Source organism: Simochromis diagramma, unplaced genomic scaffold (genome assembly GCF_900408965.1).
Source record: "Simochromis diagramma unplaced genomic scaffold, fSimDia1.1 OVJJ01000494.1, whole genome shotgun sequence".
In the NCBI taxonomy this organism is placed as follows: domain Eukaryota; kingdom Metazoa; phylum Chordata; class Actinopteri; order Cichliformes; family Cichlidae; genus Simochromis; species Simochromis diagramma.
The window spans coordinates 673,220-685,964 of NW_024387311.1; the positions used below are offsets into that span (position 1 = coordinate 673,220).

The 12,745-nt window shown below is 42.9% G+C and overlaps 2 protein-coding genes across 2 annotated transcripts; one reads left to right on the forward strand and one right to left on the reverse strand.

Annotated features, from left to right (window-relative positions):
• Positions 1–931: 931 nt before the first annotated feature.
• LOC120717163 lies at positions 932–4,498 on the forward strand. Its single transcript, XM_040005032.1, has 4 exons — positions 932–950; positions 2,469–3,717; positions 3,842–4,085; positions 4,145–4,498. Exons 1-4 carry the CDS (start codon positions 932–934, stop codon positions 4,496–4,498), a joined length of 1,866 nt encoding a protein of 621 aa, XP_039860966.1.
• A 1,714-nt stretch (positions 4,499–6,212) lies between these two features.
• LOC120717167 (very-long-chain (3R)-3-hydroxyacyl-CoA dehydratase-like) lies at positions 6,213–12,723 on the reverse strand. Its single transcript, XM_040005048.1, has 6 exons — positions 12,514–12,723; positions 9,092–9,137; positions 8,810–8,883; positions 8,400–8,564; positions 7,715–7,763; positions 6,213–7,582 (listed from the first exon to the last, which is right to left on the reverse strand). The coding sequence occupies exons 1-6, from the start codon at positions 12,592–12,594 to the stop codon at positions 7,464–7,466; spliced, it is 534 nt and encodes a 177-aa protein (XP_039860982.1). The 5' UTR covers positions 12,595–12,723; the 3' UTR covers positions 6,213–7,463.
• Between the last annotated feature and the right edge of the window lie 22 nt (positions 12,724–12,745).

The window sequence follows — 12,745 nt, forward strand, 5'->3', positions numbered from 1 at the left end:
GACAGAACACTGAAGTGACACAAAAGATAATTGAAATTTTACAGTTTTTGCAATTAAGAAAAAAAAACAGATTTAAAGTGAAACAAATATTTCCAGATCATGGAATGGTGCTGACATTATCACTCATTCCATATTGTTCCTAAGGTTTGCAGTCTTTTTCTACTTTAACTTTTGAAGTTGCATGTACACATATGCTTTAACTGCATATGTGTACATGCATGTGAACTGATGTGTGCTTGTGTGGTGATTTGAAGTTACGGTGCCTTGAAAAATTAATCCTAGTTCTTGAACTTTTACACATTTTGTCACCTTACAACCACAAACAAAAGATGTGTTTTTTATTGGCTATTTCTATGATAGATTAACACAAAGTAGTACATAATTGTAAAGTGGTATGAAAATAATACATGGTTGTCAAAATTCTAAGCAAATGAATTTGGAAAAGTGTGGCATGCATTTCTATTCAAACCCCTGCACTTCATAGAGCCACCTTTTGCTACAGTTACACCTGCAAGTCTTTTGGAGTATGTCTCTACCAGCTTTGCACATCTAGAGACTGAAATATTTGCCCATTCTTCATTGTAAAACAGCTCAAGCTCAGACAGATTGGACAGAAAGCGTGTCTGAACAGCAATGTTCAACTCTTGCCACAGATGCTCAATGGGATTTAGGTCTGAACTTTGACTGACCCTTCTAACACATGGATATTCTTTGATCTAAAGCATTCCATTGAAGCTCTAACTGTATATTTAGGGTCATTGTCTTCCTGGAAGGTAAATCTACATCCCAAGCTCAAGTCCTTTGCAGCCTCCAACAGGTTTTCTTCCAGAATTCCCATCTATTTAGCTCCATCCATCTTCCCATCATCTCTGACCAGTTTCTCTGTCCCTGTAGAAGGAAAACATCCCCACAGCAGGATGTTGCCACCACCATGTTTCACAGTGGGGATGGTACGCTCAGGGTGATGAGCAGTGTTATTTTTCTGCCACATGTAGCGCTTTTCATATAGGCCAAAAAGTTTAACTTTGGTCTCGTCTGATCAGAGTACCTTCTTCCACATGTTTGCTGTGTCCCCTACATGGTTCCTGGCAAACTGCAGATGGAACTTTTTTTCTTTTTTTTTTTTTTGCCTGTCCCGTTTGGCTCTTTTGCATCAGAATTATTGTCTAAAGGCAAAGAAAGATGCCCAACGGATTTACTTTACCAAATTGACCATCCTAGCCTTGCCATAATGGTCCATTTGATTCACCTTTTATTGTTTATTTTATTTTCACTTGCTGAATACGGGACAGACTTGACTGGAGGAAAGAGGGGGAGAAAGAAAGAGGGAAAGAGAAACAGCTGAGAAGAGGGACGGGGGGGAAGGGCAAAAAACAAAAACCAACAGAACGGGCAGAAAAAAGAAGAAAAAAAAGAAAAAAAGAAAAAAAAATGCATATATTGATCACCTGGATCACCTGTTGAGAAAGAAAAAAGAAAACAAGCAGAAGAGAACAAGAGTAATAGAATAAACAACATCACGATGATATATGGGAATATGACAGTAAATACTAAATATTAAACATTATTGTGCAGCACATAAGATCAACAGAACACAGTGTGCTTTGAGGTAGGAGCCAAAAAGGGTGTAGTTTGTGGGTGTGATCACCCGTGTGTACACCTGTGAGCATGGACGCGCTTGTATTTTTAAAAGGTTCCTTCATGTAATGATCTGCTAGAGGGTGTGAGGGGGCCACAGCCTCTAGGTATGGAGGAGATCAAAACTCCAGACATCCAGAGGCCCCCAGAAGACAAGAGACCAAGGAAGACCAACAGAGGGGCAGCCGCGCCACTGTCCCAGAAAGAGCTGAGGAGAGTCCCAGATGAGGGTTCATGGAACTTTTTATGACTTTCGGTCAACATTGGCTTTCTTCTTGCCACTTTTCCATGTAAGCCAGATTTGTGGAGTACACAACTTACAGTTGTCCTGTGGACAGATTCTCCCACCTGAGCTGTGGAATTCTGCAGCTCCTCCAGAGTGACCATGTGCCTCTCGGAAGCTTCTCTGACCAGTGCTCTTCTTGCTCAGTCTGTCAGTTTAGGTGGACGGTCATATCTTGGTAGGTTTGCAGTTGTAGGAAACCTTTTCTATTTTTGGATGATGGATTGAACAGTGCTCCTTGAGATGTTCAAAGCTCAGGATATTTTTTTTTATAACCTATCCCTGCTTTAAACTTATCTACAACGTTATCACTGACCTGCCTGGTGAGTTCCTTGGTTTTCATGAAGCTGTTTGTTCATTAATGTTCTGGCCAGGGTGGCCAGGCGGCCCGGTCCGGGTTTTTTCTTCCTTCTTTCACACGCCTGGTGGGCAGTGCCACCCAATCACAAGGACTGGCAAGACTTTTGGAGCCTGGGGAGCGAACACACGCACAAAGGGTGGCCAGGCGGCCCGGTCCGGGTTTTTTCTTCTTTCTTTCACACGCCAGGTGGGCGGTGCCACCCGATCACAGGGGCTGGCAAGGCTTTCGGAGCCTGGGAAGTGGACACCCACACAAAGGGTGGCCAGGCGGCCCGGTCCGGGTTTTTTCTTCTTTTCTTCTTTCTTTCACACGCCTGGTGGGCGGTGCCACCCGATCACAAGGGCTGGCAAGGCTTTCGGAGCCTGGGGAGCGGACACCCGCACAAAGGGTGGCCAGGCGGCCCGGTCCAGGTTTTTTTCTTCTTTTCTTCTTTCTTTCACACGCCTGGTGGGCGGTGCCACCCGATCACAAGGGCTGGCAAGGCTTTCGGAGCCTGGGGAGCAGGACACCCGCACCAAGGGTGGCCAGGCGGCCCGGTGCGGGTTTTTTCTTCTTTTCTTCCTTCTTTCACACGCCTGGTGGGCGGTGCCACCCGATCACAAGGACTGGCAAGACTTTTGGAGCCTGGGGAGCGAACACACGCACAAAGGGTGGCCAGGCGGCCCGGTCCGGGTTTTTTCTTCTTCTTTCTTTCACACGCCTGGTGGGCGGTGCCACCCGATCACAAGGGCTGGCAAGGCTTTTGGAGCCTGGGGAGCGGACACCCGCACAAAGGGTGGCCAGGCGGCCCGGTCCGGGTTTTTTTCTCTTCTTTCTTTCACACGCCTGGTGGGCGGTGCCACCCGATCACAAGGGCTGGCAAGGCTTTCGGAGCCTGGGGAGCGGACACCCGCACAAAGGGTGGCCAGGCGGCCCGGTCCGGGTTTTTCTTCTTTCTTCTTCTTTCACACGCCTGGTGGGCGGTGCCACCCGATCACAAGGGCTGGCAAGGCTTTCGGAGCCTGGGGAGCGGACACCCGCACAAAGGGTGGCCAGGCGGCCCGGTCCGGGTTTTTTTTTTCTTCTTTCTTTCACACGCCTGGTGGGCGGTGCCACCCGATCACAAGGGCTGGCAAGGCTTTCGGAGCCTGGGGAGCGGACACCCGCACAAAGGGTGGCCAGGCGGCCCGGTCCGGGTTTTTTCTTCTTTTCTTCTTTCTTTCACACGCCTGGTGGGCGGTGCCACCCGATCACAAGGGCTGGCAAGGCTTTCGGAGCCTGGGGAGCGGACACCCGCACAAAGGGTGGCCAGGCGGCCCGGTCCGGGTTTTTTCTTCTTTTCTTCTTTCTTTCACACGCCTGGTGGGCGGTGCCACCCGATCACAAGGGCTGGCAAGGCTTTCGGAGCCTGGGGAGCGGACACCCGCACAAAGGGTGGCCAGGCGGCCCGGTCCGGGTTTTTTTCTTTCTTTCTTTCACACGCCTGGTGGGCGGTGCCACCCGATCACAAGGGCTGGCACGGCTTTCGGAGCCTGGGGAGCAGACACCCGCACGAAGGGTGGCCAGGCGGCCCGGTCCAGGTTTTTTCTTCTTTCTTTCACACGCCTGGTGGGCGGTGCCACCCGATCACAAGGGCTGGCAAGGCTTTCGGAGCCTGGGGAGCGGACACCCGCACAAAGGGTGGCCAGGCGGCCCGGTCCGGGTTTTTTCTTCTTTCTTTCACACGCTTTGGGCGGTGCCACCCGATCACAAAGGGCTGGCAAGGCTTTCGGAGCCTGGGGAGCGGACACCCGCACAAAGGGTGGCCAGGCGGCCCGGTCCAGGGTTTTTTCTCTTTCTTCTTTCTTTCACACGCCTGGTGGGCGGTGCCACCCGATCACAAGGGCTGGTACGGCTTTCCGGAGCCTGGGGAGCGGACACCCCGCACAAAGGGTGGCCAGGCGGCCCGGTCGGGTTTGTTCTTCTTTCTTTCACCGCCTGGGTGGCGGTGCCACCCGATCACAAGGGCTGGCAAGGCTTTCGGAGCCTGGGGAGCGGACACCCGCACAAAGGTTGGCCAGGTGGCAGGTGGCCCCGGCACGGGTTTTTTCGTCTTTTCGTCGTTCTTTCTTCAACACGCCTGGTGGGCGGTGCCACCCGATCACAAGGGTGCAAGGGCTTTCCCGGAGCCCCGGGAGCGGACCCCGCACACAAGGGACCACAACACGCACATGCACACACGCACACAGCCACCATAAACTATTTCACCTGGTTTGGTGTAAATGAAAGTGACAGCAGGTGCAGTGTAGAGGTTGGTCTCCAGCACAGTCTCAAGAGTATGGAAGACATAACAGGAGATGGAGTGTTACATAAAAAGAGCTGGGTGGGGAAGTCTAGCTTCTGCAGGCCACTGGTGCGAATGTCTCTGACCAAACAATCAGAAATAGACTTCATGCGGGAGGCCTGAGGACCTAATGTCCTTCAGTGCTCACAGCCCAGTACCATGCAGCTTGAATGGTTTACAATTCCTAACTGATATCCTAGAAGTTTAACTGACTTCATATTATACTTGTTAAGGAAAATGTTATAAAACACTTCTTCAGTAAAGACTCAGAGAAGAGAAACACACAGAACTTCTTGCTAGCAAGGGCAGCCTCCAGACTGAGAGACTCGCGCTGAGAAACTGCCCCGGTCTTTATTTATACTTCAGTGGGTGCTTGTGTGTGTGTGTGTGTGTGTGTGTGTGTGTGTGTGTGTGTGTGTGTGTGTGTGTGTGTGTGTGTGTAGTGTGTGTGTGGTCAGAGTATGACCCCATAAAGACTTCCCTAAACCTGCTGGTCTCGAAGTCCAGCAGTTCATCAAACCAAAACGCACTTAGACTAAAACAGATATAGCTACGTTAATCCTACCGTAAAACAATAAGACAAGGTACGACCTCTCTCATGCTCCCAGGATGTGGGTGTGCACATCAAGCCTTTTGTAGCCTGCTAGAGATCACACATCCTGTCACTACACAATTGATTATATGCCTCTAAGTATACATGGTTGAATATTTCCTAAAACAAATAACTACATGCAGTATTCTACCATATGCAAACTTATATCACTAAAAGATTATACTGACTACTAAATACAATTGACAATACTGAGTGCTCACTTCACTTTTTGAGCAGTGTATTATGCTGCAGGCCAAAAGGTCCAACGTTTCTAAGAGGTGAAGAAGAGCTGTTGGCTCTTCTGGCGTATTTAAGGTTAAATTAATGCACAAAAGAACCTCAAGATGAATGAGATGGTTTGAAGTTCAGCACTTTGGCTAGACAAACATGGCAGAGACAGACTAACTGGATTGAATGTGTACTCTGTGATAATACAATGGTAGTAAACATCTGGCATTGCTCACTAACTAACCATTATAACATATATATATATATATATATATATATACACACACACACACACACACATACATATATATATAAGATATATATTATAATATATATATATATAGATAGATATAGAGATATATATAATATAAACACACACATATAATATATAGATATATATACACACACACACACACACATATAGATATATATAATATAATATAAAGATATATATAATATATATATATATAGATATATATATATAGTATGTATGGATGTATGTGTGTGTGTGGATATATGATATATATAAATATATATATAGAATATATATATATAATAATATATATATATATATTATATATATGTGTGGTGTGTGTGTGTGTATCTATATCTATATATCACCACACACACCACCACACACTATATACACCCACCACATCACCTCTACTATATATATACACACCACAGCGCATTAATCTATACTCATTTCTATCTATATCTATCTATCTAATATCTATATCCTATATCTATATCTATCTCATTACTACACCACACCACACACGTATCTACCCACACATATACCTATACTCACACGACAGCACTTTGTAGCTTATCTGTCCCGCCGCAAGGGTCATTCAATCTAGTAGTTACTGGATGTAACTTCAGTTCTATGCATCTGCTATGCTGATACTGGTAAGTGTTTAAGTTAATAGTCAGATTCTCTTTTACAGAGTTCCTTATAACTCTTCCTTTTGGGGGCTTCTTCACTCACTCACCTCTTTTCACCCTCTGTGTTTGTACACCACTTTAATTATTACTTATTATTCATCTCTGTTTCTCTCAGCAGCTGGCTGCCACTCCCTGAGCCTGATACTGTTGGAGCTTCCTTCCTGATAAAAGGAAGATTTTCCTTCCTACTGTCTTCAATGTGCTTTTGGTCATAGGGGACTGTCTGATTGTTGTGGTTTTCTCTGCATCATTGTATGGTCTTTACTAGGGATTGGTATCAAGAGTAATTAAATTCCTTAAAATTCCCTTAAAATAGTCCGTTTTGCCTTTGTCTATGGGTCACACTTATTGTTTGCACTTGCTGAAATCAACTGATTTTGGTACCTGTGTCAGAGAAGGAAAATAGTGGCACAGTCTACAGCATGAATATAGGCATTTTATTTATATTCTATTCTATACACAAAAAGACCAGAGCGCGATGCTAAAGTGCAAATTGCATGCAGGACAGAAACAACAGCATTATGCTGGTAGCACAACTTTGGCTCTTTGCAAGCACTTGCACAGACAGCATGCTAATGCTAAGCTAGCCAAGAACCCAGGGTAAAAACTGAGTGAATGCTCACACCAGCCCGGCAGCCAGACCCTAAACTTCAACAGGTAACAAACCGATGAGCAGCCAGCCCTTGTTTCTACCTGTTCATTGTTCTACAGTAGAATCACCATGGCGATCAATTTAAAGTCTCTTTGCGCTGGTTTTCATCTTTGCTTTGTGCCGTCGGCTTTGTGTTCATACCTAAATACTAAGTGAAAGATCCTGTGTGTCCTGATTAGGATAGGGATTTGTGTTGGTGCATGGGACTGTAGCCTATAGGCTTATATTGTTAAATTGTAATGATGAGACAATGTGTTTAAAGTCATTTTATAGAGAAACGGGAAAATAATAAAATGAGTAGTAAAACAAATTAGTTTTTCCTCTTGGGAGTAATTAAGTAAAGTACTGCATTACTTTTAAGAAAAGTGTGTAATACATTACTTTTTTGAATAACGACCCCAAAAAGGCATTTCCAAAAAAATGCCTGCCTTTCCATGCTTTAAGACATTTGTTTTCTCTTTACAAACCTTGACCAAGAATGAAGAGGCGGACAGTCATGTTGACAAAGACCCAGGAGTATCCCAGGAACTGCACGAGGTTGTACATGAACAAGTAGCTTTTCTTCAGACCCAGGTATGCTGTGGAAACAAGAGAGAAAATGACTAAAATCAACTAATCTGCAGAATTTAATCTAAAGGACAGCAAACACAGGTGATATAGGATATCTGAGTTTCAGGTTGTTTGAAGGTGAAGAACTCTGTGAAACTCACGGTCATTACGAACTCTTGACTCCACACTTATCTTGTTTAGCTTCTCCTCCTAAAAGAACAACAAATGAATTACAATTAGTCACATTTCTCATCAGTTCCAAAGCAGCTAGGTGATGAATTTAGTACGTTGAAAAGAAATGTATTTATTTTTTATTGGGAATGCAAAAAGTTATTGTGGCTCTGTAATTGATAGCTGTAGTACATGTAGATGGTGTGAATGTCCCAGAGAGTTCAAAACACGACTCCCTTATTAATTATAAAACACTTTTACAGATAAACACATTTCACTGGATAATCATATTAAATTTTAGCAGCATGTCCAGAACAACTGATTTAGTCTTTCAGCAGTCTTAATAGCCAAGTAGGAAGGAGCATTGACATGACGTTTACGTTCAAATTACACATGTGCAAAGCTGAACCTTGCCAGATCACAATAAGTTATGTAATATTATGCGAGTTGGCTCTTGCATGACTAACTTTGAAAAGGACCTGCCATAAAATGTAAAATGTCCCCCAAACAAAACTATTTTAATCCCACAAAACCTGTTTGCAACTACAAAGACTACATTTTCTAGTCCTTTGACTTCCCATCAGACACAGTGTTCATGTTAGCAACCAAAAGTCTTTTCTGTGGTACACATTTTACTCTCAGTCCTCAGGGTGAGTGGAATCATTGTCGTTTTGCCTTAGCCTGAAGCTCCATCTCAGCGTCTGACTCATCCAGCCATCGGTCGAAGTCTGGGGCCAGAAACAGAGGCTTTTTCTCCTGCAGCGTCAGCCGGTCCCACCAGCGCTCCTCCTTCTTCTTGATTTTGATGTCAACCTGACGCTCAGTGGATTTGTGCTTGATCTGGAAACAGAGTATTAAATCGAGCCTAAATAACATGACATATTGTTTAACCTGTGTGTGTGTTGAAATAAAACCTACAGCTATTTGTTGGAAATTAAGTCAGTTTTTCAGTTAGTGTCCATGTCAAATTCACTCACACTAAAACTGGAGAATGACAGGAACATTATTAGCACAATGTCATAACCTTAGCAGGAAAAAACACCCCAATCAATTCTTGAAAACTTTCAAAAATGAGACAGCAGTACCTCGGGTCTAACAGGTTCCAGGAACTCCAACTTGAACTCGTATTCATTATCTCCCTTAGCTCCATGACCCTGTGCTGTGGTACAAGGTTTTTTTTAAACAGTAAAGTAAGCAAAGTGAGTACAAATTTTATTTGTAGAGAACCTTTCACTAAAAAAATGCTAAAGCGTTAAGACAAAAAGACAAAACTGTCTAAGTATATTGTGGTTATGCATCATTCTGTAGTTCATTCTTATTTAATCTTCATTTTCTTGTTCTTAAATGCACAAAAATGAAGTACCAACCTCTGAACTGAAGTGTGTTGTGTTCTTGCAGGTTGATATTGACATTCTGAAAAACACAAAAGCCGCCATCACAACCCGAAAGTGGACAAACCATTGAGGTAGAAATGATACATTAAGTTCGGTGATATTCTCTGTTGAAAGAAAAAAGAATCCTCATATAGCCCACAACACAAATTTATAACAATACTTCAAATGCTTCGCTCACACTACGATATTATTGTAATTTTTAACATTCTGTGATGCAAAAATATTGCAAAACATTAACGTCATCATTTTTTTCCAACTTCAAATGATGTCCTCAAAGTTAAAACTTTGTCAATATCTGTTTTCAGTTCTTGTCACTAAAACATTCCATAAATGTTTCCATTAGATGGAGTCAGTCTGATGTTAGTGTGTGATTTAATGGGGTCCAGATGGTAAATACACGCAGTCTGTTTCAGAAATTAACTGTGATAGATCAGTGAAAACCACATATCTGTTGACTCATTCAGACTGACGAAAACATGCTGGCAGTTGATCTGCATTTACAAATCAGCCAAATAAATGTTTGCAAACCTTTGACGATCGATCTGAGGCTACGTTCACACTGCAGGTCTTAATGCTTAATTCCGATTTTTTGATCAAATCCGATTTTTTTTGTCTGCTCGTTCACACTACAATTAAAATGCGACAGCAAACGCGCTCTAGTGTGAACGCTCAAAGCGGCCCGCATGTGCAAAAGAAGATGTCACACACAACGCGCTCTGTTTAGACCCAGAGCAAACAATATTGTTTGACTGATGGCCCTTAATATAAAGACTTCGGACTTCACGTTTCCCAATTTTTGCTTTAAGTTATTTTGTTATTTACATAATAATGTAGATAACCTAATAATTATCCTTATTGCTGTTTTAGAGAGGAGCGGTGCTTCAAAGGATAGTTGCAGATTTCTGTCAGAATCTGCAGATTATGCAGTACAAATAAAATGTTAACGTTTCTCCAGCGTTGTCTTCCCAGCAGTTTCACTGGATGGCCAGGAAGCTTTCGCGATGTCTTATCGGGTGCTTCTCCGGCGCTGATAATTGGCATCTGTCTTGTGTCAGTGACGTAAAAGACGGATTTAATGCGACTTGACCATTCATACAGCAGTCGCTTTCTGAAACATCGGATATGTATCGGATTCAGTACCACATACAAAAGTGACCCAGATCGGATTTGAAAATATCGGATTTGTGCCGTTCACACTGTCATACCATGATCGGATATGGGTCGCATAGGGTCAAAAAAATCGGATTTGATGCGCTTTCACCTGCAGTGTGAACGTAGCCTGAGAGTGACTGGAGTTAGTCCTAGTCAGGCTGCAACTCTTTTCAGAAAGGTTGCCTCCTGTCAATTACCTTGCGACCAAAAGTGATTGTCAGTGTGCAACACATTCAATCTCTGGGTAACCATTTAGTCACCACAAACTGCACGGGAGGTAGCTTGGTCAAGCTAAGTATATCCAGTGTTGGGTGGTTTTTCTGCCGAGTCAATTTGTTTGGCTAACATTATTTCGGCATTTTTCTGCATTTTCCTTCAGCCCTGGAAAAGACCAGACTTTTCTACCTCCACTGACTCTTACTGAAGATCAAAAATTCAAACTACAGGTTTGTTTTAAGGACGAGCAACATCAGACTTTCACAATACAGTCAGATCAGGTTATGATGAAGAGCTAAACATAGCAGTACAATACTATACACAAAACTATGTTGCAATATGTTTTTGTTGAAAGTGGTGCAAAGTTGTTGATTCAAGTTTACGGCCACTTTAGAGGTGGTAATGTTGTACTATTGAGTTTTACAGCAGTTATTCTGAGTTGCTTATACTCGTGTGTGTAGGACAGGTGGTGTTCTCTGAGACTGTTTGAGTTTCCCTTCATTCATTTCCCTTCATCCTAAGAGCCGAAACAAGATCCAGAACAACCATTAAACATCATGCATCTTTTATAAGACATTTGTGCAGCAGATGGAGGATGAAGTCGAAGAAGCTACTGTTATAAACTCAGCCCATTAGACTGGATCCTTGTTTAGACACACGTTTACACTGGACACACACTAAAGTTATTCAGCAAATAATTAAAATATAGGGAGCTGTAAGCAAATGATGAACCAAATAAATGTATCAGTGATGTCATCCTCTCAGATGGGCTGCTACAGTCAAAAATAGATAGAAAAGCATCTTATCAGTTGTTATACGACTTCCATGAAACAAACTACAAGAAAGCTTTAAGTTCTTTTAAAAGCCTGGTTTAAAACCTTTTATCTGATTGGCATCTTTTAACTTTACTTATATAGTTTATTCACATTTTGTTATAATATCTGATTCTTAGGAGGAGCACTGTGAACTGCAGTGCTGCTGAAAGTTGCTTTGTAAGTAACTTTTGCATTGCCAAGCTTATAGCAAATGGCACGGCCATGCGGCTGACATAATAAGTGAAGCACATCTACAAAAACAAGGAAGTCAAACTTTAGCTGACGTGATCTATTTTTGATATCTCTGAGTACAGTGGATGGTTTCATATTCTTTTAATAGACAACAAAGTTCTACAAAAGAAAAAGAAAAGAAAAAGAAGCTTTCCTTTGATGCTTTTGCTAAAGAATTTGTTAGAGATTGAAACACGGTGGGATGTACAGAAAATAACATTTTCACAACTTAGTGATTTTAAGGTGTCTTTTGGTCATATTTGTAGAGAAACTGAATCATTTTTGTGTTTTAGACTGTCCAATGAAATCTTACTTTGTAGGTGAGGGGAATTCAAATAGATATCATTATTATTATTTCCTTATCATTCACAGCCATAATCGGTAACAAAGAAATATTAGTTCTCTGAAACTCGGCTTTGTTTAAGCAAACATTAGAGGTGGGAAACTGCAAAGAGAGAAGCTACAAAACAAGGAAGTAACTCTAAAACACCAAATTCAACTGTCACTCTGGAGTCATTTCACTCAGTTATCACTAATGCATTTACCTTCTTTACAGAAAACTTCCTTATATTTTAGACCCCATTAGTGCTGAAGGACCTTGACCTCGAGAAGTATTAATCTTGCTTAAAAAATAATTATGCGCTTTTTTTTCTGAACACAGGAGAAGCGTGTATGAATTGTTCTGGTTGTCTGCTTTGTCATGCCAGCTGAAGTAAGTATTATCAGTCAATAAATCCATTTTACAACTGTGACGGTAGCTACGGCATCAGCTAACAGCCAGGCTGGCTAGCTGGGACCGCAACAAAGTCCGCTGTAGTACAGCCACAGCGAAGAAAGCTCCCGTTAAGTAACAGCAACACCCAGACCAGCAAGAAAATAAAAGCAAATTTAAACGGCGAGCCCGTCGGAGTGGAGGTTGAAACATTATATATGGAGTCAATGAGCTGAAAGCTGTCAGGCGGATGTTGGGGACTGTCCTACCTTGACATCGCTCAGTTCCACTCGGAGGTAAATCTCTCCGTGCCGCTGAGCCCAGTAAACATGAGGAGTCAGGATTTGCATGTTCACGATGTTTTGTTCTTTCTGATATCTACATACCTACCCGGCGAAGAATCTTTTTCTCAAACTGATTAACTGAAACCCTCATCTGACAGCCCGGAGGATGGACAGATGATGCAGGGTACTTCCGGGGGGAGGTCGCTCTCGGATTTTC

What these genes read in the sequence shown, in the direction of transcription:
- LOC120717163 (XM_040005032.1), top strand. An exon ending in GGCCAGGCGGCCCGGTCCGG is followed by an intron (nt 3,718 to 3,841) that starts GTTTTTTTCTTT and finishes GGCCCGGTCCAG; the next exon opens with GTTTTTTCTTCTTTCTTTCA. An exon ending in GCCAGGCGGCCCGGTCCAGG is followed by an intron (nt 4,086 to 4,144) that starts GTTTTTTCTCTT and finishes CCCGATCACAAG; the next exon opens with GGCTGGTACGGCTTTCCGGA.
- LOC120717167 (XM_040005048.1), bottom strand. Translation starts at nt 12,594, where the DNA reads ATGCAAATCCTGACTCCTCATGTTTACTGGGCTCAGCGGCACGGAGAG. An exon ending in TGGAACTGAGCGATGTCAAG is followed by an intron (nt 9,138 to 12,513) that starts GTAGGACAGTCC and finishes TGTGTTTTTCAG; the next exon opens with AATGTCAATATCAACCTGCA. An exon ending in CAACACACTTCAGTTCAGAG is followed by an intron (nt 8,884 to 9,091) that starts GTTGGTACTTCA and finishes CTTGTACCACAG; the next exon opens with CACAGGGTCATGGAGCTAAG.